The 13,029-nt window shown below is 33.5% G+C and overlaps 4 protein-coding genes across 5 annotated transcripts; 1 reads left to right on the top strand and 3 right to left on the bottom strand.

The window, feature by feature from the left end:
* The first annotated feature begins 248 nt into the window (after window positions 1-248).
* LOC144836008 (putative defense protein 2) lies at window positions 249-3,903 on the top strand. The gene is made up of 6 exons (XM_078691176.1): window positions 249-466; window positions 1,042-1,226; window positions 1,438-1,592; window positions 2,062-2,159; window positions 3,102-3,202; window positions 3,473-3,903. Exons 2-6 carry the CDS (start codon window positions 1,046-1,048, stop codon window positions 3,535-3,537), a joined length of 600 nt encoding a protein of 199 aa, XP_078547302.1. The 5' UTR covers window positions 249-466; window positions 1,042-1,045; the 3' UTR covers window positions 3,538-3,903.
* Window positions 3,904-5,182: 1,279 nt separating this feature from the next.
* On the bottom strand, window positions 5,183-6,761 carry LOC144835774 (uncharacterized). The gene is made up of 2 exons (XM_078690861.1): window positions 6,676-6,761; window positions 5,183-6,202 (listed from the first exon to the last, which is right to left on the bottom strand). Exon 2 carries the CDS (start codon window positions 6,189-6,191, stop codon window positions 5,883-5,885), a length of 309 nt encoding a protein of 102 aa, XP_078546987.1. The 5' UTR covers window positions 6,192-6,202; window positions 6,676-6,761; the 3' UTR covers window positions 5,183-5,882.
* A 334-nt stretch (window positions 6,762-7,095) lies between these two features.
* On the bottom strand, window positions 7,096-8,778 carry LOC144835221 (uncharacterized). The gene is made up of 3 exons (XM_078690272.1): window positions 8,685-8,778; window positions 8,300-8,559; window positions 7,096-8,119 (listed from the first exon to the last, which is right to left on the bottom strand). Exons 2-3 carry the CDS (start codon window positions 8,556-8,558, stop codon window positions 7,797-7,799), a joined length of 582 nt encoding a protein of 193 aa, XP_078546398.1. The 5' UTR covers window position 8,559; window positions 8,685-8,778; the 3' UTR covers window positions 7,096-7,796.
* Window positions 8,779-11,309: 2,531 nt separating this feature from the next.
* LOC144835921 (uncharacterized) lies at window positions 11,310-12,783 on the bottom strand. 2 transcript variants are annotated; one of them, XM_078691048.1, is made up of 2 exons: window positions 12,642-12,783; window positions 11,310-12,063 (listed from the first exon to the last, which is right to left on the bottom strand). In XM_078691048.1, exon 2 carries the CDS (start codon window positions 12,045-12,047, stop codon window positions 11,736-11,738), a length of 312 nt encoding a protein of 103 aa, XP_078547174.1. In that variant the 5' UTR covers window positions 12,048-12,063; window positions 12,642-12,783; the 3' UTR covers window positions 11,310-11,735. The 2 variants fall into 2 exon arrangements, with proteins under 2 accessions (XP_078547174.1, XP_078547175.1); XM_078691049.1 differs by having other exon boundaries at window positions 11,310-12,060; window positions 12,642-12,727.
* Between the last annotated feature and the right edge of the window lie 246 nt (window positions 12,784-13,029).

Genomic DNA, 13,029 nt, shown 5'->3' with positions numbered 1-13,029 from the left:
TTAATCACGTATGAATACGTTCTGCTCTGACCTTACCAGGTACCCATTTGTACACCTGGGTGGAGAGAGGCAAACGTAAGAAAGTGTTTTGCCTAAGGATATACAACAAATGCAACACGAGCGGTGGATTCGAACCCACGTCCAACACACTGCGCCGGCGCCACATGCCCTTTTTATTGTTATATAAATATTGGAGAGGAGGAGGGCCGGGGGGTATGGAGGGGATAATAGGAATCTTTTAAGAAACATCATGATCGATGATTATTGCGATAAATTAATATTCATCAATAGCAACACACGGTTTTGATTGGTTGTTGTAGTAGTTTTTGATTAGTCATTCATCAGGGAGTTATGAGATAAGAACCCAGCCGTTGGTATTTCTACATTCTTGGTTCACATCGTGCGACGTTGGTAGGCCTACACGTTCACAGGATATTGCTAAATTTACACAAAAACAATTAAAAAGGTAGGTGATGGGTGTCAGGTGGTCAAAATTGTATTTGTTACCACTGAAAACCATGTCCTTGGCGAAATGTCCATTAGCAAAATTCAATACGGACATAATACCAACCAGGTCCCTGGCCAGAGTAGGCCTACTATATACCATCAACTACAATCTAAACAACCGTTGACGGACTTTCACTACTGTTGGGCCTGGGCGCTGGAACACTCTCCCTCTTTACATAGAAACTCGACTTTGGACAGTTTTAAGCCACTTCTAAAAGTGATATGTGCAATCGGTGGAATGGCGCTTTAAAAATGGAAAGATTGTTGATCGATAGATTGTAGGCCTAAAATAGATAATAGTTTAAATTTACAGATTTCTGACGTTATATAACGTAGGTTAAAAATAACGTTCATACTGGACCAAACCATTTTATTTGAAGGATACTGATTTTAAGCGCCCGCTGTCTTACTGTGGCATTGGCGCTCTTCACTGTACTGCTGGTTCTAGACATATATTCTGAGAATAGTTTGAATTTACAGATTTCTGACGTAAAAAATAACGTTTTACAGAACTAAACCGTATTTTTTTTGTAGAATAATGAATGCCGTACTTGTTTTAACTGCTTGCCTGTCCGTGGCATTGGCGCTTCCCACTGGACCCCCAACTACTGCTTGTCCAAATATGATCCCTCAACATGGTCCCTCCACAGTATCAGGAGAACCTCCATATGAGGTCACTATTGGTAAAACGACATACAGCAAAGGAGCTTCGGTACAAGGTAAGCCAACGAAAAAGTAAATGACGCAATAATTGACGCGCGCGTACAAAAGCGCTTACAACGCATACTACTTAAAATTAAACCAACCAAAAGGACTAACAAAAAAAGTAGGCCTACCAAACCGGTCTTGTAAAGATGTGAACTTGGAATTGAAATACCGTCATGTCACCATTGATAACAAACTTTTCTATATAATTATTATTCCTAACAGTCACCGTTGCAACTACAAATGAAACATCTTTCCGAGGCTTCTTTGTCCAAGCCAGAGTGAACGATGCTGATTTTGCAACTAATGAAGCTTTAGGAACGTTCTCCGATTACCCAGAGCAGACAGGTGGAGTAGAGTGTACTGCTGACAATCCTAACGTAAGAATGTCTTATTTTTACCGATAAAAAAATACTGGGTTAATGTTACTAGCGGAAACTAAATATAAATTCCGCTAATTACACAGAATTTCGCTAATTACACAGAATTTCGCTAATTGCACAGAATTTCGCTAATTGCACAGAATTTCGCTAATTACACAGAATTTCGCTAATTACACAGAATCTCGCTAAGAACAGAATTTCGCTAAGAACAGAATTACGCTAAGAACAGAATTCCGGTAAGAACAGAATTCCGCTATACACGCTAAGCGAAATTTCCCCTCAATTAAGATTGGCCCAAATTCAAGAAATTCGTAGAAATTGATACCAATTCTAATTAGTGCAAATTCTATCCAATCAAAACAATATAATATTCTGTCCAATCCTGTTACCACATAAAAACGTGTCTTTAGTGTTTTTTCTGTATAATATCCATATACAATACTATTGCAAACTATCATTTCTACAGAGTGCATGGGGCCATAAAAATAACAATGACAAAACGAGTGTCGTGGCTACTTGGACATACGATGGACCATGTGAAGATGTCGGTGACTTAGCTTTTAGGTAATATTTTTTTTCAATTCCATTAAATCTTAAAGATGTATTGTCCCCCTGAAAAAATAATTAACAACATTTTGTTTTTAATATGCCAATTTAATGTCACATAATAGTTATCCACTTTGACCAAAAATTGGATCTTAACAAAATTGATTTACCTGAAAAAACTGTAATTTAAAGAAAACAATGGTCAAATTGGCTAATTTCATAAGTGAAAACATTATTTTTTTTCGTTTTTTTTTTCTAAGGAAGTGATTAACTTGATTAAAACTACAAAATTGCCTATTCTAAGTCTGATTTAATTAATCTTTTTTTTTCATGTTTTGGGGGACAATACATCTTTAATATAAAGCAATAGGCCTATTGGCAGATTTCCCAAGCAATTCTTCATGTCAATATGAATTCGCCTTGATATTGTAGATTGTCATTCGTTTAATTATTAATTTACTAAGCTTATCGGGTTGATACAATTTCGTTAATCAAGTTTGAACACTCCACTATGTCAATAGAAACCGTGCATATACATTTCTAATGTGATAATTTATCTTTATCAGAATCAGAACTCTTTTCTCAAATTCATTATTATAATGAACGATTTTTCAAAATGAGTTTCTAACGTTTAGATTGGCCTCCTTGCAAAATCGGAAACACCTTTTACGATAATGATTGAAATTGAACTGCTTTATCAGGTCGGACATAACAAGTCGGATTCATATTACCAATTTGCGCCATTTTGCTATCTCAATCTGACTTTAAGATGACATAAATATCCTGATTTTAAGTAGGCATTGTTGCAGGCAATAAAGCGCAGCGCAAGTAATTTGATCAATCAAAAGCCACGTATTAGCCCATTTGTTAGTGTTGGTCTATTGACACGACCGCAGTTTCATCACGAAATAAGTGCTATGTATCCTAATATAAAAATGTATTTTTCGTTTTACTCTTCAGAGTGACCGTAGTCCAAGGTAATCCTGCAACGAGATATTATACCGACATTGTCTCCAGCAATCTAATGTTTGATGCTGATAAGTGTGAAACTGGAGCAGCTAGTAAGTAGTATATTTATTTAACAAACATATTTCCTTAATTAATAAAGATTGTCCCTCTGAAAAGATTTATTTAGGGGTTGAAGCCATTTTACATAATATAAGAACATCACATAATATAGTTATCCACTTATCCAAAAATTCGATCGCGGTGAATTTAATAATTTATTTTGTCTTTTTTATAAGACAAACGTGATTAACTTAAAGGGATCAAAAATACAAAATGGCCTAAAAGTCTGATTTTATTAATCTTCTTCATATTTTATTTTTCAGGTTACGTCATATCATCAATCTTTACAATTATCACCAGTATCATGGTAGCTGTTCTTGCTTATTAATATTGAATTCTCGTAACTTTATAATCACACACAATTTATAGAAGAATTAGATAGAGAAAGAAACCAATATTTCTGTACGAGATTTAATCAGAAACGAATGATTCAATGAATATCTAACGTGAGCGTTCTGTGTTTCTGCACAAGTAACAAGCCATACTTTGAACAACGCGCAATCTTGTTGCTAACACACGTGGATATCTTTGATAGCCATGAGCATTTACTTGATAACTCTGTTTTCTATGAAAACAGTAAATTATTTAATATATGTTGAATTCCAAATATTTGTCGATATTATGTGTATTTTTCGATAAAACCAGTCACACGACACTTTATGTTTTTCTCTAATAAAAAAAGACTATAGGCCTACATATTACAACTTATGTTTGGTAGCTTCCTGTAATCAACCTCGCATCGTGTAAACTAAACAAATGTTAAAGCTGCTTGGTTCTACTATAGGAAGCAACGTACTAATGACGTACGCGCAACGCAAGTAATTAGACCAATCACATGTGATGGATTATTCAAACTGTTTCTTGTCAAATCACTTGCGTTGTCCTAGTAGGAACCAAGTTTTAAAGATCAGAGACCTCAGTATCAGTAACGGGTTTATTCGTTGCAGTAGGATTATTACAACATGTGTTACGACAATTTTTTTTATAAATAATGCTCTGTGAAAAAATATGACATTTCGTCCATAAATAAACTCTTACAATATTTTTAATTTCGATCCTACAACATGTTTTTCCCTCAATTTAATCAAAATAGGATGATACATTACAACGTATAGGCCTATATAAGAGCGTTTGAACATTTGTTCGTTATATACACGTTTTTGCTATTTGCACGCATCATCCATAGGATCAAAATGACCAGAAGATCGTTGGAAGTTTTGTCCTAAAAAGACCGGGTACGCATATATTTCCTAGTACCTGTGCACAAACTGATGTCTTGTCAAAGTTAGTAATTTTCGATTTTTAACACAAAAGAAAGATTTAATGAACAGGAATATCCAGGTCCTTATCAATACTGCTATGATGACACTGCATAAAAGTAGGCCTACTTAATGACTTTGTAGTTATCCTTGACTGGGTATCAAAGGTTGTTTGTGGTGTGAACAAGGTGATACGATCATTTAAATTTATCAAAGTTCATGATCCGTTATATAATAATTAGACCTTGATTTGGCGAAATTATTCAAATAATCTAGAAATAGAGAACGCGCTGTACATTTTGTAGCTGAGTGATTACGCTAGGCGGTACAATAGATACCTATAATGGTGGTACTGAAACATAGATATCACCACGATGCATTTTTAGGTACAACTGGTATACCATGCCTTTAGTAATTAATACGTATGGTGTCTTGCATATTGTGGATTCATTTTGACAATGAAAATAACAACTTCTTTTATCTTCTTTGAACGATGAACATTTCAATTTCAACTTTAAAGCTTTGTTTCATACTAGAGATGCAACGCAAGCGCACCATCAGTGATTTGACCAATCACAAGCGATGGATTATTCGAACTTTCGCTTGTGATTGGTCAATTCACCCGATAGGTTCCCGCTAGGACACAACGCAAGAACTACGCAAGTTCGCCGCAATATTAATAATACAGAGGGCGCCAACCATGACATCTTTTATCGTAGCATTTATTTATTCTAATAAACAATACAACTGGACAATGAAAGTAAAAAGTAAACCGGTGAGGCATTGTTACGTAAATCTTATTTAAAAGAATAAGTCGACACAAAAACATTTATTGTAAACAACATACTATAACATTCTAATTGACAGTGACAAACCACATAGACAGTCTGGCTGTCAAATTACTAATCTAGACGTGAGCAAAACCTAGATAGAAAGTTGTTTGGTTGTTTTGTTGTGATTGGTCGAAATCTGGATTGAAAATAGTTGAACCAGCACAGTGATTTGAATATTAATGTTGTACAACACGTACGAACTTCAACTACAGTGTCTGCCTACCGAGTATAGCATTCACACAGGCCTATAACATAATAACATTAACTGAACATTTAGCATTACATCTTAACTCACCGAAGGAATTGCACACAATTTAATATATGGCAACTCTCGAGCGCCTCTATCTTCAACATGTTTCAAAAGTTGTGTGTTTGCGCCCTCTATAAATTGAATATAAGTACTCCTGAATTTTGAAATGCTGTCCCAGATTACATTACAAAACAAAGCATAAAAGAGAAAGAGGTCATGACATTCTATAACCAGCAATTAAAATTCATCGTTATGCAAAATATAAATTCAGCTTCCAGTGCATTCACCACTGCCAATAACAACGTATGTTGAAATTGCTATCAAAATAAGGTTAAAACGGCATTTCAATAATCTCAACTTTCTTTGCCGCTGCATACTCTCGGACGGTTGGTGAAACTCTTGCACCATTCCCAACGGCGAGTACAGCTTTTCCATTCCCTCTTGCGGTATCCGCTACTTGATCAACACAAGCTTTGTCAATTGGTGATTGAGATTTGGCTTCCCATACCTGGTTACCTCTTACGAAAAAATCAGCTTGCTTTCCGTTCATTGGGACTTCTGATTTGACGTTAGAGCTGCCGAAACGGTCACACAAATACTTTCCAACTTGCCTCTGAAACCAATATCCACGGTTTGCCATTTTGCTTTGTTCTGTAAAAACAATTATCAATAGCAAACATATGAATAAACAAGAGAGATATCCAAAATATATAATCAATTATACTTTTCAATAGTTAGTTTTGTAAATCCATGCAGAGATTATCATCGACTAAATCTCAATGCCATCAAACGCATGCCATAAATGACAGTCTCCATACACATAGGCCCTACACCTGCCTCATTCAGTTTCTATGTAGACCATATCATTTCTTCTGAAAAGAAGCTGCTATCCAAAGGAAAGGGTTGGGTGAATTATAATCCGTTGAGTACTGGATGCCTAAACTTTGCAAGGGACGTACAGTTATCGTACCCGTTATTGTATTAATAACTAGTACTAAAATTTAATTTAAAATTTCAATTTCAATCAATTTTTAAATTAAAAGTAACTTATTTGAACTACTGTGTATACTAAATATAACTATGATGTATCAATATGGTTAAACGTCAAAAAATGTTACTCTTACCTTTTTTTGAAAATTAATTCTCAACTTCTTCGAAACTGAAGTGACTGATAGCAAAAACACGTTCGAATAACATTAGTATTGTCTTCTGACTGACTTAAAATATGCTTACAGGATACAGAAAAGTGACACTATGTGCTGATTGGATAAACATTTTCCTGTGATACATAGACTTTTTTGTTTAAATTTAACATTACTTCATTTTGGATAAACCAAAATCCAAGAAAGTAGGCGCTATGCCAGTATTTTATCCTTTTTTTCAGTACTGTATAAAAAAAACTAATTTAATCAACGAAATACAACTATATTTAGGCCTATAAGCTTTTAGAGGTTTTAAAAAACAACATTCAAATGTTATACATTTATTAGTATAATTCTTGTGATTATTTGTATCATGATAAAATACTAATACTATGGCTCTTAGTTTCCAAAGCAAACTAATTTTTGCAAGATAATTTGCTTATAAATTATACTTTATTTCTAAGATATTTAATAATTTGTATTGGTATCGTATAGTATCACCTCACAATTGAATTCAAGTAAACATTTTAAATTCTGAGATTTTCTTCCTTTTTGAGAAAAAAAAATTCACCAGTATCTTCTCAATTATCTTCAACAATCATTGTAATAATCCATTATCATAATCAATGCATATCACGTGATTTATTATATTTTGATAAACTTTATTCAAGTTTGGTAACAACACATTATTATTTTTTTTACTACCATTCATTTTTTACGTCATCGTAATATTATTTATTTTATATTAGTAGGCCTGTCATCGTCCATCAAGATTATATAAAAGAGGGCGATTGTTTTTCGTTATACACATTGTGGTATTGCACGTATCAATAGGGTATCAAAATGACATGAATTGAACTTAAACAGTTTTAACATACACTAGTAAACAGTAAACTGCGTCTTGTAAATTCAAGCACAGAAAATAAAACAAAAATCTCATCATAATCATCATCATCATCGCGTCACCTACATTTGTATGTAGTCCCGTCAAACAAACTGACCAATATCATCATTTTAACATACTTTCTAACAATTAATAGTTATTTCTATGTTTAGTCAAACTTAAATCTAAAATTTTAACGTTGGTTGTGAGGAGTAACATGTCAATTGAATAGCATTCTGACAACCTCTACGCCGTTATCTGCAGCATGCTGCAAAACGGTTGGTGAAATAGACGCATCTCTCCCGATAGCAAGCACAGGTTTTCCCATTCCACTTGCAATTCTTGCTGCCTGATCAACATGCTCCTTTCTAATCTTCGGCGAAGACTTGGCCTCCCATATCTGGGTGCCGCTTACCGCATAGACGACAAAATCAGCGCGACTGTTGTTCATTGGTACTTGTGATCTCACGTCACTGTATTGGCTGGCCAGGTAACTGCCAACTTGACCCTCAAATGATGCTCCATGGTTATGGTTCATTTTTTCTGAAAATATTAACGTTTAGAGTAATCATTTTCCCAGACATCCTTTGTACTCGAACCATTTTATACCTCAATAATCTGAAATTGTTATTTCTTACAACAGGCCATACAATCTAATTTCAATTAATTTAACACACACTTTCTCTATTCTTTCTAAGAAGAAGAGATAACATTTAACCTTACGTTCAGATTTGTTGCCAAAAATCTTTCGAATGATCTCAGCTTTGTTTGCAGCTCCATACAGCTGGACGGTTGGTGAGACCGTTGCACATTTCCCGATGGTGTGTATAGACTTTCTCCCTCCTGCGGTGGCCACAAGTGGGACAAAATAGAGTTGTCTTCGGTTCATAATTGCCACTTTTGGCTGGACTTGAGAGCTACCATAGCGATCACACAAATGTTTCCAAACTTGCCTCCACAAATAATATCCACGGTGCGCCATTCTGTAGAAGAAAAGTCTAGCGATCACATTCTATCCTTGGAATGAGGAGGACTTGAAATATGGGGTTGGGATAAGTCTCGGTGCTAATTGTACGTTATAGTAAACGTGAACAAATAAAACACTTACCTTTAAAGTATGTTTCTAACGTGACACGAAGATGATCGAATTATTCTAATTTTCTTCTGGCAAAAACCTTAAATTACTTGTTAAAACTTAGAATGGTATAAAAAGTTTCAAGTGCTGATTGGTTAAAACTCTTCCTGTTATGATACAGAAACTGCATATTTTGTTGAAATCAAGCATTACGTCATTTTGGAAAATCCAAGATATTTGTAATATAAACGGAAACAAGAATCAGGCGTTATGCCAGTTTTATTTTTTTTAAATATATAATATGCTTTATTCTCGTTAAACTGACTTATTTAAGTAGCAACAGTAGCAGTATTTAATTTATTATTTTGTTAGTAAAACACAAATTCACATTATTTATTCAAACTCGAAGAAATATACAAATTATGACTGTACGGATGACTACTTATCAAAACAATTTTTTTTTATATATATTTATTTGCCTGTTATATAGCTAGCTAGAAATACAAGATACAAGTGTCATTTTACTCGCAATTTTTATTTACATATTTTAAAATGATTAAATAATCTCATGAATCATCGTCTTTTGTCATTCATTTATTTATTAATACGATGTTATTTGTCCAAGCACAGGAACAATTTGGACGGTCGCAACAAGTTCTTAATTTGTAACAAACGCCCTCTAAAAAGTTAAGAATGTTCACAGGCTCTGGTTGTTGTCTACGGACGAAATTGTTTAACGATTTTAACAATCACGCCCTCATCTATGCCTTTATGATGTCACGTGTTTTTGTTGCCGCCACACTTCAAATCGGCAAATCATAATTCTTTTTTAAAATATTGTTGCCTACAGTTTTCTGTTCGAACGGAAGTGTTCATTACAGCTGGGTACCCACAGGCACAATAATCGCGAACAGAGAGAACAGGATAATTTTTAACAATTTATAAAACGTTGTCTTGGTAGCCTTGCATACTCGATCGGAAGTTGTCCCTTCTCAGTTGGATTCGACCGGAACATCCGTTCGTGTTTCCAATAACCACAATTGGACCGCCCTGGTTAGCCATACATGTATTTTTTTTCTGTTTAAACAAAAACATAAATAAGTACTTAACATAATCCAGGAACTAGAAAAAAAAATCCTCAAAATAAATGTGCGATGATCATAACAATGATGGACGCTGAAGATAAATTATGTATCAAATAAATATTTAATAATTATTACGGAGTTACCGCTACAGTAGTAGCTTTTCCAGGCATAAACTTTGATTGAAATTAGGCCTACATTGACAATGCAACACTTACGGTTTTCAGCTTCTGTGCGATTGGACCGCCCTGGTTAGCCATACATGTATTTTTTTCTGTTTAAACAAAAACATAAATAAGTACTTAACATAATCCAGGAACTAGAAAAAAATCCTCAAAATAAATGTGCGATGATCATAACAATGATGGACGCTGAAGATAAATTATGTATCAAATAAATATTTAATAATTATTACGGAGTTACCGCTACAGTAGTACTAGTAGCTTTTCCAGACATAAACTTTGATTGAAATTAGGCCTACATTGACGATGCAACACTTACGGTTTTCAGCTTCTGTGCGGCGGATAAAAACTTCTCGAGTGCTTTAATAATTGTAATGTTAGACCCGAAGCTGTCTAAGTAGAATCACAATTAAAACATCAAATAACTTAGTAGCCTTATATAAAGACAATCATAGCAACATGTCCATTTGTGATTGGATTGAATTTATATGCTCTTTAAACATTGTGTCATTTTGGAAAACCCAATGTTTGAAAAAGTATGTGTTGGACTTTGATAATGAAACCCACTTTACTTGATACTTTCTAATTCGGATTGATAGACGATAAATCGATAAACAAACAATTGAATTGCTCAAGTGTCAACATTACGCTGCCCGGTGAATTCGGAAATCACATTGGAATTTCTAAAATTCATTGTACATTATGAAAGTTTTCGTTTTGACAATGGAGTGCCGTGTCCGAGATTTGACTCTCCTGTTACTACATATCCGAGTCACATAAACAGAACTAAGCAGCGAAAAAAAAGAAGAAAAAAACAAAAGCAAAATTGTTATACTTGTTAATTTTATTTCATTTCCTCAAACTGAATTACAGTATTTAATTTTAATTTGTTGGTAGTAAAACACAAATTATTTCAACAGTCCAAAAACTAAAACTATTAAAAGCTTTAATTTATTTAAATTTGAAGAATTTACAAATAATAATGATTATTATTAAAAATTATACAATAATCAAAACATCTTTGATACATTTATTTGTTTTTTATATATTTGTATTGTCGGAGAATCCTTCTTCTCAGATCAGTTCTTTACAATTTATCTTTGTGATCTTCATCAGCTTCTTTTATCCTCATTTATAAAAAAAACCTGAATATAAAAACTGACTAATAAACACATGGGCATCATTAAATCACATGATCTATAAATTTCGTGAATCCAGAGCCAATAGCAATAGAGGCCTATCTTTATCTACATATTAGGCCTTATATTACAAATTATTAATTAATCGCATGACTCATCTTCATCTGCTGCTGTCAATAGGGCCTGTTATCGTCATTCTTGCTGTTAATCATTATCATTATTTTTTTTATTTGCACAACAACATTCCAACAGGAACAAAGTATTGTAAATTTCAAAAATGTTCTAAAATTCGAAAAATTTATCGAACAAAATATTTTTTTTAAGAACAATAAGATTGACTCATGGAACAAAAAATGAAACTTTTTAAATCTTGATTATTAGTAATCATATTAAGTTTGAATTGACAGATTGGTTTTATTTGTATTTAATTTATTATATATTTTGTTATTTGGGGAGGGGGGGGAGGGGCGTTATGCTACTTTTGACATTTATGTATTGTATTGTTGAAGTATTAAATAAAAACAAAGAAGTAAAAAAAAAAAAAACTTACAGACGATGTGTTACAAAAAGTATATTATAATACTAATGAATTAATATACACCGTCTTTTTAAAATGTTGCGTCTCTAATAACTAATATTATGATAAACAGAATATAACATTAAAAGCAGTACCGGTACATGCTAATTAAATGTCATTGGAGCGATCTTAACTTTGTTCGCCGCTGCATACTGTCGGACAGTTGGTGAAACTGTTGCATTTTTCCCGACGGCAAGTACAGCTTTTCCATTCCCTCTTGCGGTATCCGCTACTTGATCAACACAAGCTTTGTCAATTGTTGATTGAGATTTGGCTTCCCATACCTGGTTACCACAAACTTGAAAATCGGCTTGCCTTCCGTTCATTGGTACTTCTGTTTTGACGTTAGAGCTATCAAAACGGTCACATAAATACTTCCCAACTTGCCCCTGAAACGAATATCCATGGTTCGCCATTCTGCTTGTAATTCTTCTGTAAACAAAAACAAGTTATGTTTTTATCTCTTATAAGAAATATATAGAAATCGAATCAGAATTACACCAATTAAATATTCATTTTAGACAATAGGCCTACGTGTGAATGATATTATATAGTGCTCGACTAATTCATATGTAAACATGATTCTGCAGTTGATATTATTTTGTATAACTACCCTTGTTTATACAATTATTTCGTATATTTGTTGGGGTTAATTATAAACACAGGCCTATTTTTTGCACAGAGTGCCTGTTTCATAAACCTCTACATTGAAAAAACTGAAACCATACATTATTACAGTAAAACATGTTGTTAGTAGGCCTAACTACAGTATTTTTGACATAATACATAACAATTATTGGTCGAAGTTTTTTGCGGCCTCCCAACAATCACATTGTAATGTCCATAATGATAAAACATAAAAAACATAATATGCGGGTATATAGGCCTACAATTTACTAGACCTATTGCATTCTAACATGCAAATGTATTATAACTCACATGATCTGTGACTTAAATAAGTAATAAACAAATTGAATAACATAAATCAGGGCCTACAATACAACGCTTACCTTTAGAATGTTTCTAAAAATTTGCAATGATTTTGCAGTGAATATGAAGTGGGTTGATAACAACACATCGAATGTGTAAAACGTATATCGTGTTAACAAATTAACCGTAACCGTAACAATGCTGATTGGATAGAATTGTTCCCGTGATAGCAAATGCGCATATTTATGTCTAAATATAAACATTACATAATTCTGGAAACACCCAATAGGGCATAACTATGAAGTGATGAATATAAACATCATGCATGATTCAACAACAAGATAATGGTAACGGGTAGGTCGTTGTGTTTTTCAATTCAGTATCACACGAACTTAAATGCTGTAAATTGTAAGCGTCCAAAAATCGTCTCTTGTAGGATATATATTATTTATAATCGACCGTCATAAA

The sequence above is a fragment of the Antedon bifida genome, chromosome 2, assembly GCF_963402885.1.
Source record: "Antedon bifida chromosome 2, ecAntBifi1.1, whole genome shotgun sequence".
In the NCBI taxonomy this organism is placed as follows: Eukaryota; Metazoa; Echinodermata; class Crinoidea; order Comatulida; family Antedonidae; genus Antedon; species Antedon bifida.
Note: the sequence above shows the minus strand (reverse complement) of the source record. Positions and strands in the feature narration are given on the sequence as shown.